The following is a 9,238-nucleotide window of genomic DNA, read 5'->3' as shown; positions in this document are numbered from 1 at the left end:
GTGTCATCTGGGACAAATTAGGTAACTTCTCCAGCCTTGTGTACATCACGAAAAGTGGCTGTTGCTGCTAACAGATACTACAATAGCTGTTGCTGAACATGATTAGAGTGCATGTGTAGGCAGGAGAAAACTTGTTCAGAACCATTTCCGAAACCACGGCTAAAATGTGTACAAACATCAAAATGCAATCTCAGATTCTCCTACCATCATTATCAAGGCCCCATGTACTCTAGCCTAAATTCTCCAGCAGGGTCTTGGTACTGTAGACCGGAAACTCACTTAATTTCTCATTAGAAAGTGATAAGCAAAAAAATGATTTAATGTCTTGTTCATATTGTGCTAGCTTCTCAAATCATCACACAGGAGTTAACGTGAAAAGCTTTGTTAATCAAAGAACTCTGCTTTGCATTTATTGGTTCTTTTAACCTGCCCATGAAATATGGTTAGCTATCTGTAACTATTCATGGACTAAACATTCTGTCCTAAAAACTATGCCAATTGCCTCAGGCCAGAAGTTGTTATGCTTGTTATTGACAATAAGGAACATGAATTAATTGGTACTCTCACTAATTCAGTGGTGAATGACTTACTTTATATAGATTTAAAAATGGGTGACTGACCCATGATGTGGAGTTCTGCCATCTTCCACCTACTATGAATAGTTCATTGTTGGGACTGTGACATCAGAGATAAAAGAGCCAACCCCATCCCCTATTTCATAATTTATTTGCATACTACAATCCTATTGGTTTACAGGGGTCAATTGCTAGTCTTTTTCATTACAAACCAAGCCTCCAGTCCTGCAATCAACAGCAGGTTCCTGGACTTGAACCCAACTAGAGTCAGTGGGGCACTGCACAGATACAGCGGGCCTCCTCTAGGGTAAATCTACTCAGCAATTAAAAACTGTGGTTGGCCTGGGTCATCTGACTCAGGCTGCAGGGCTGTAATATTGCTGTGTAGATGTTCGGGTTTGTGCTGGAGCCTGAGTTCTGCAACCTCACAAAGCGGGAGGGTCTAAATTAGCTGACCTGGGCCAGCTGTGGCTATGCTGCTGGTCTTTTATTCCTGCATAGACGTACTCCTACACTCTACCAGTTGCAGGATCAGGACCTAAACCTTTGCTCAACAAAGTGCAATTTAAATAATACCTTGCCCAGCCTGCTAGATGTAGTTTGCTTTTTTTACCAACAGACAATTCAACTTTATCATACCCATATACATCCCTATCCTGCACCCAGGCAGAGGTCGTTATAGGATCTGGGCCTTAGGCTCCAAATCTCCAACCATTAATACACGTGAGTCACTCTGATTTTATGACTGAGGCCTTAGTTTGGTTGCCACCTAAAGTAACGCTTGAATCCTTTTTAATAAATATGTACTATTAGTTATCAGAAAATTGTACTATGAATTAGGGCTGTCAATTAAGCACAGTTAACGTACATGATTAACTCAAAAAATTAATCTTTGCTGGATTGGAGTCACAGTTTTTAATATATTCATTTATTCAATATAAAATTTTCCTTTTATAAAATAATTGTTTCTAATACCTTATTCATACCAGGGCCTTATCCAGGAATAACTGTTAATGTACATTCAGTGGCCCCAAACCTACAAACACTTGCACATGTGAATAGTCCTATTGTATTCAATGTGTAAAGTTACTCTTGTGCATAGGTGTTTGCAAGATCAAGACAAAGGTCAATAAACAGTTTGTTGATAATACTTTAAAATGTATTTTTAAAAATAAAGAGATCCAGAAATGTAAATAAGGTGTTTATTTTTTTTAAAAAAGTGTTAACATTTTCCATAAATTTCACTGGGTGATGATATCATTTGGTAAAAATAGACCTGGAAGGATTAGGTTTTTTTCCAGTAAATGTCAATTTCACTGTCAGGCCATAAATCAACAACAACAAAAAATATTTCCATCAATAATAGTTGAAATTTACAGAAAAGCATAGTAAGAAAAATGCTGCTTAAAAACTTAGTTTGATTTAAGGATATTTACTTAATAAGTTCTGTTATGTTGACAATTTGTGCATTAATAGCTATAAAGCTTTAACTTCTTGAATCTCAATGTCTACTGTCATTAAATGATTGTCTGACCTTCCCCAATGTCTGATCTCCATAATTTCCCGCAATTGTGAAAATTTAAATAGATAAAAATACAAAAAAAAAAAAATGCTTAAAACCCATAATTTTGCACACCTGAAATTTAAATTGGTAAACATAGGGAAAATGCTTAAAAATAAACACTGATATTAGCTGTCAAAAAATTTTTTTAAACTGAATCCTGCCAAGCCTAGATATAAATCATAAATACACAGTATACTACAAACGAGCGTGTTTGCACAGAAATAAATCTAAGACAAAAAATTTGTATTTTCCATTAAAACTATCACTTGAGCATGGATAACAAAATATAAATTTTACTTGTACACTTAAGATACAAAGTACTAGAACACAAATAGTTTCAGTAGTCACCAGCATTTTAATATTACATTTTTTGCATGCAATATATACATAATTAAACAGTTAGTAAACATATACAAGTGTAGCACAAATAAGGTAAATGTGGCATTGCTGTGGATTGTATCGATCATCATATTCACTATGCCAGTCATAACATTTGCTAGCAAGAAAAAAACTAACTGATTTTTATCAATAGCATTAATTATGCAAATACTTAGCCACTGTCTTTCTCTTTTGATAGATGTGGGCTCTGAATCGTGCTTTGTATTTGTATTAGGTGGTTGTGTAAAATTCCAACAGCAAGGCACTCGAGACCCATTTACCAGAAGTTTTGTAAACACCAAAATAAGATCAGTCACTAAAAAACATATTAAAAATATCAGGCACTGAGCAACTATCCAGATGCAAAAAGGCAGATTAGCCATCCTGCGGGACACAGGCTCAACATAAACTTGAGACATAGGAAGAAATATAAAGAGTATGAAAACTGTCAGCAGAAAGAAACATATTACTTCAATCCAGTCCTTGACTAAAGTTCTCTTCTTTAACAAATATAACCCCACTTGCACACTAGCCATATAGATAGCCAGATAACCAAAAAGGGAGAACACTCCTTCTCTGTTAGCATTTAAAAATCCAACCCTTGTATCTTTGCCATCACTCCCATATAAAACAAACATCTTCAGATGGGTAGTGTCAAGAATAAGCTGATAAAATACAGCAAGAATCATAGAAACAATCCATGATTTGTTGGTTGGAAATAGAGTTAAAAGTAGTGATGCGGTCATTCTCACAGTTGCTAAAGTGAAAAAAAAATTCCAGTGCACTCCATACTCTGAAAAATGTTCATGATACTCTACAGCTTTAACACTGATCAGTCGTCCCAAGCCAAGAAAAACTAATGGCCAAACAGATAACAACTGTCTTGCTAGACAGGAGAATTTGGATTGCACCACACCTGTTTTTTGTCTAACTTCAGGACAAACAAGAGCATTACCAAAAATAAAAGCTCCCACTCCAAAATCCATAGCGCCTGTTCCATAGGTCTCAGTTTTAGCATACCGTCTGGGGTACTGTGGAAAATCCACTGCTAGAATGTTGATTGCAGTTAACATGTTGACATAAACACGAAACACTGTTATTGATGGAATGTAGTCTGGTTCTAAGCTAGTCTTCAGGAAATCATGTATGATTTGCTTCAGAGGAGTCCTGATACAATGATTTCGTCTGTTGTATATTTTATAAAATAATCCTGCACAGAAGGCCCCAATAGTTATTGGCAAAAGAGGGAGTACAGGGGACAAAATTGTACAGCTGAGCACAAAAGGAACTACTAGCACTGTAAAGTCAAGTAGTAGATGATACTTTCTTGAATGAAAAGGTCTTCCATTGTGCAGATTATACAAAATTAACAGCAAACCTCTGCAAGCTATACACAGTGGAGCTAGAGTTAAACCTACTGAAATTTCTAGAAAACTCGTTCCATTTAAGTTACTGATAAAGGCTTCTTTCAGCAGCTTTTGTGACATTCTTCTTCCTATGCAATTCAAAATGTAAACTAGGATTAATTTTTGTAGTGCAAGAATGTTTTGCAAGTTTGTGTTTAATTTACGCTCTGCTTCCTTTTACATATGGAAACATAAGACATATTAAATAAAAATGATTTTCATAAGTACCAACTTAATTTTAGTTACAGGTGAATTCTTTTTGCCTCCCAAAACATACGCTTCCCATAAGAAATGATGCAATGTCATAAGAAGTGTTTTGGCCATCTTGTTGGTTTTTAATGATTCTTAAAATATCTATTAAAAAAAATAAAAAATAAAAGCCTCCTTCCCCCCTCCCCTCCGCTCCCCACCCCACACAATAACAGGCCCACTTCTGCAAACATTTATGTATGTGCTTAACTTGGGACTACTCACAGTAGTAAAGTTAAACACATATGTAAGTGTCTGCAGGATTTATGCCCAAGGTTTAGCATACAAATTTTGCTTTGTTATAGTGAGACATTTAGAAGCAGTATTTTTAAACATAGTTTTGTTACACCAAAGGATTTTTTCTGGAAGTTATTAATGTTAAAATATATATGTAACTAGTCTCATAGCATTTATTGTTTTAGAGAATACATTTAGAGGTATTAAATATGCTGCAACAAAAAAGCTGTCATTATCTATTGGACAGCTGTTCGGCGGCATGTGTGGATTAAACTAGTGGCCTTCATGGAGAAGACTCCAACCCTGTAAGTTACTCCACCCAGGTGCAGTGATCTGCCAACACAAAACAGTCTGGAAGATTGTGGCCCGTGTCCACATCAGAAACATCATCACAATTTGCACCTTTGTTTACATTCTCAATGAAGAAACCAAATACAATAGAAACTGACTGAAGTATCCTCTTAAGGCCCCAGTTCTGCAAGCTGTTCCATATAGGCCTGTGTGGAGCAGCATTCAGAAGGACCTAGGTTACACTGGAGGCATATTGGTGGGAAAATTAGCATTGCTCCTGCCCATGCTTCACTTGTTTTATGGATACATACAGAACATTTCAGTGAAGCTAATCCCTCATTTTTCACAAGCACTAACAATAATTTTGCATATAATGTTAAATAATAAATTTGAAAGCTTACTAGTTGATGAAGCCAGGCAAGCAGAATGATTTCAACATGCATTAACTCAAATTAGTAGATCAAACCCAGCAAAAGTTTACAAAAATGGATTTTAAAAAGGCATATCAAACATATTAGTTTACATTTCCATTAATACCATTTAAAAAAAAAAAGATTCAAGCAGCTTAATCAAACACAAATTCTGAGGGGCACTGATGTACATTGACAGCTGTCATGCTAAAATTCTTGGAGCCTTCACCTTTAGCAACCATCTCTGTTTTCTCTTTTCTTTACCTAGAAAATTTATCCAGCACAAACTCTGTTGTCAAATGCTCCTTAGAAGATGACGCCTCAGGATTATGAAATAGGAATAAATCATAGAATCCTAGAACTGGAAAGGACCTCGAGAGGTCATCTAGTCCAGTCACCTGTACTCATGGCAGGACTAAGTATTAAATAATTTCATCTTGTCTCCCTACCACTATAAATACTTTTGAAACTAGCTCTATCTCCATCCACAGCATGTTGTAATAATTCACCACCCCTGCTCTCTTAGGCCTTAAACACATGTTTAACTTTATTACTGTGTTTGCAGTGGTGGTGTAGCCGTGTTGGTCCTAGGATATTAGATATAAGATAATAGCTTTTATTGGACCGACTTCTGTTGGTGAAAGAAATAAGCTTTTGAGCCATACTCAGAGCTTGTTTTCAGATCTCAGAACCTACTCCAGACTTGAAGAAGAGCTCTGTGTAAGCTCACAAGCTTGTCTCTTTCACCAACAGAAGTTGGTCCAGTAAAAACAGTGGAAAGGTTGAGAGCCAGACTACTATATCCCTTTCAGGAGTCTGATTTGTCTTGTGTACCTGCAAGTTACACCTCACTTAAAACTACTTCCTTACAAAATCAGACATAAAAATACAAAAGTCTCACAGCACACTATTACTGAAAAATTGCTTATGTTCTCATTTTTACCATATAATTATAAATCAATTAGAATATAAATATTGTACTTACATTTCAGCTTATATTATATAGAGCAGTATAAACAAGTCATTGTCTGTATGACATTTTAGTTTGTCCTAGCTTCCCTAGTGCTTTTTATGTAGCCTGTTGTAAAACTAGAGAAATAGACAGATTAATTGATGTACCGCCCAGAGGACTTCTGTGTACCCCTGGTTGAGAACCATTGCAATAAAAGATATTAACTCACCCACCTTGTCTCTTTAATTTCGTGAGTAGTTCCTTTGAAATGAACTACTCATGGCAGTAAAGTTAAGAAAGCGTGTAAGTGTTTCCATGATTGGGGCCTTACTTAATCTCATAATTCTTTAATTTAAATTCACAGAAATAACAACAAAGAACACTGCAAATATATAGCATACCAAGATACAGCTAAATTCAACTGATCAATCACTTCATTTTCGTATTGGACTCCTGGCCCTCCTAGTTTGTCTGTATTTTGTCTATTTAGATTTTAAGGCATTAGGGCAAGTGACGTGCTCTCTTCTCTCTCTGTAAAGTACCATGCACATAAATAGCACTAGATAAATAACAGGAATAAATTAACCAAAATATTGCATCATATAACATTAAGTCAATTAAATAAAATGAGTTCAAAGACTGTTTTAAGCAATGGTTCCATCTAGTAGTTTCCTTTCTTTACACTTTTGTGACATCCCACAAGAGATGATAGATACCAAGTAATTTTGGAAGAGCTCTGAGGCATTAGCCAGCATATGAAAAATAATAACGGTTTATTTTAATAATTTCTATAACTTCTGTGACTCTGACATTTATTAGGTAGGAGATTCTCACCATGAGCGTTCTCTGTGCGGAAGGGAATTTGCTTGTTAAATGAAGTTCTTCTTCCCTCTCTCTCTCTCCTGCTTGCTTTTACTTCCGGTAGTAGCCTGCCAAAATCCACATCTAGAGAGGTAAATGAGGACTTTGTTTCCTCCGAACATTTTCACCATTAAGGGAACCAGTCTGCTTTACTTTATTGCCTGATTCAACACACAGTTGGCTAATAACCTCTTCTCTATTTAGTATAAAGCTGCCACCACGAAAAACAAATGGGGGGGAGGAGCCATGCCCTACTTTCTACTCATATAAAGGACAATACCTGATTATTTACCACTACATACAGTTTTTTGGATTAGGGAGTGTGCAGGTGTGGAATCAGAGTAACAGCCGTGTTAGTCTGTATTCGCAAAAAGAAAAGGAGTCCTTGTGGCACCTTAGAGACTAACCAATTTATTTGAGCATGAGCTTTCGTGAGCTACAGCTCACTTCATCAGATGCATACCTTGGAAACTGCAGCAGACTTTATATATACACAGAGAATATGAAACAATACCTCCTCCCACCCCACTGTATCTCTGCTGTCCCTCTTAGGTGCAACCCAAATATTTACTTTTTCACTCTTTTCTTCCAGAAATCTCTTCCAATCCAATCTAGGGGTTTATTGAGCTACATAATGAGGATTTTCTGCTGTTTAATTATTTAAAGATTGTAAAATATTTTAAGATTCTTGGATGCAAGATACTCGGTAGAAATGCAAAGCATTGTTATTAAAAGACACATTTCTATTTTTCTCTTTAAATGTCCCTTTTATACTTTCCAAATGTTGGCAAGGGGGGTAGAGAATATGAGAGTTGCCTAAATCCCCATACACTTGTAAATACAAAGAGATGCAATTCACTTGCTTTTTTAGGGTCAAATGTCACCATCAGATATGTACCTTCAATTTCAGTTGAAGTCAGCTTTCCTTAATGTCAATGGGAATTGCAGATGAGCATCCATAGGTGGAATTTGGCAGTTACTGTTTTGGTAAATTGATATACCGTTATAACAATGACCTCTAAAATAATGTTTTCACAAAATACTGGAACATTTCATTTTGGAGGAGACAACTAGGTAGAAAACTACTCTAGTACCTCCCCCGTCCTAATTTTTGTTCTGCACTGAGTTTTTTAACACTTTCTTTAATATCCTGCAAAACAGAAGAATGGGATATAGGCCTGATGCTCAAAAAACAGGATTGTTGTGCAGTTTAAAATGGGTGGAAACTCTTCTTCTGAGTCCTGATCCCCGATAGGGCCTATAATCTCATGCTGTTTGAGACACCAGAAGTTCCCAGTCTTGCTGTTGGCTGCCCATGAACATTTTGTTCTCCCGGTCCATCCGCCCCCCCATCAGTGACCCCCCCCAAAGCCACCCAGAGTAGGTGTTGTTGTCTTACATAAGCAGACTATTTAAAACAACTTTTCCCCTGCCTCTGAGTGTTTATGGAATAAGATGGTTGAGGGTTTGATGCTGAAGCTATCAGTTAGTTGTTTGAGCTTTGTTGTTGACATACAGAGGTTTCACGTGGTCTAGGCATTAGATTTTATGTGAAATATTGTTTTTTTTTAAATTATTTTGAAGTGTGAGAGTTAAAGATAAGCACTTAAAATAAAAACACTTGTATTTTTAGTTCTGAGTGATAATTTACTGTCAATAGTTAGGGCCCTGATCCTACAAAGCCACATGCAACTTCATGCACGTGACAGTCCTATTGAAGAAAATGGGACCGCTCACATGCCTAAAGGTAAGCATGTACTTTAAGTCTTTGCAGGAGTGGGAAATGACATTTTAAATGTGGTATTTCTTGAAAACGAGACTACAGAAAAGGTTATAAAAATTATGTAGCACTTCTATCAAGGCACTTTGCAAATATTAATGAATTCAGACTCTCGAATGATCCTTCCCTGGGACAGAGATTGCCATTTTACAGACGGAGAAACTGAGGCACAGTTAAATGACACTGCAAATCAGAAAGCCCCACTGCCACGCCCCTGTGGTAACCAAAACACCCACATGCCCTCTCCCTTAGCGTATGCATGTACATGACCGATGCAGGCACATACAAGTTTGGGAGGAGGAAGTGGGAGAAAATGTTGTTAGCATCTCTGCATTAGGGGCTGCTTTTAAAGATTCAGGACAACACCCCTGGATTTGCCATAAAGCCCCACCAGCCGCTACTCCAGAGATCGATGCCAGCAACGTTCCCACCCCCTTCCTCCTGCTTCAAAAAAACCCACCGCAGGGAGGGCGAGGGCCGGAACCAGAGACACGTGTGTTCCTGGCGCCACGTGGTTCTGGCCGCGGTTGAATCG

At 37.1% G+C, this 9,238-nt stretch overlaps 1 protein-coding gene across 1 annotated transcript; it reads right to left on the bottom strand.

Moving 5' to 3' along the window:
* Positions 1–1,763: 1,763 nt before the first annotated feature.
* On the bottom strand, positions 1,764–6,991 carry PIGW (phosphatidylinositol glycan anchor biosynthesis class W). Its single transcript, XM_077836518.1, has 2 exons — positions 6,897–6,991; positions 1,764–4,012 (listed from the first exon to the last, which is right to left on the bottom strand). The coding sequence occupies exon 2, from the start codon at positions 4,002–4,004 to the stop codon at positions 2,484–2,486; it is 1,521 nt and encodes a 506-aa protein (XP_077692644.1). The 5' UTR covers positions 4,005–4,012; positions 6,897–6,991; the 3' UTR covers positions 1,764–2,483.
* Positions 6,992–9,238: the final 2,247 nt, after the last annotated feature.

The sequence above is a fragment of the Eretmochelys imbricata genome, chromosome 17 (genome assembly GCF_965152235.1).
Source record: "Eretmochelys imbricata isolate rEreImb1 chromosome 17, rEreImb1.hap1, whole genome shotgun sequence".
In the NCBI taxonomy this organism is placed as follows: Eukaryota; Metazoa; Chordata; order Testudines; family Cheloniidae; genus Eretmochelys; species Eretmochelys imbricata.
This window is presented reverse-complemented; position numbering and strand designations above follow the sequence as displayed.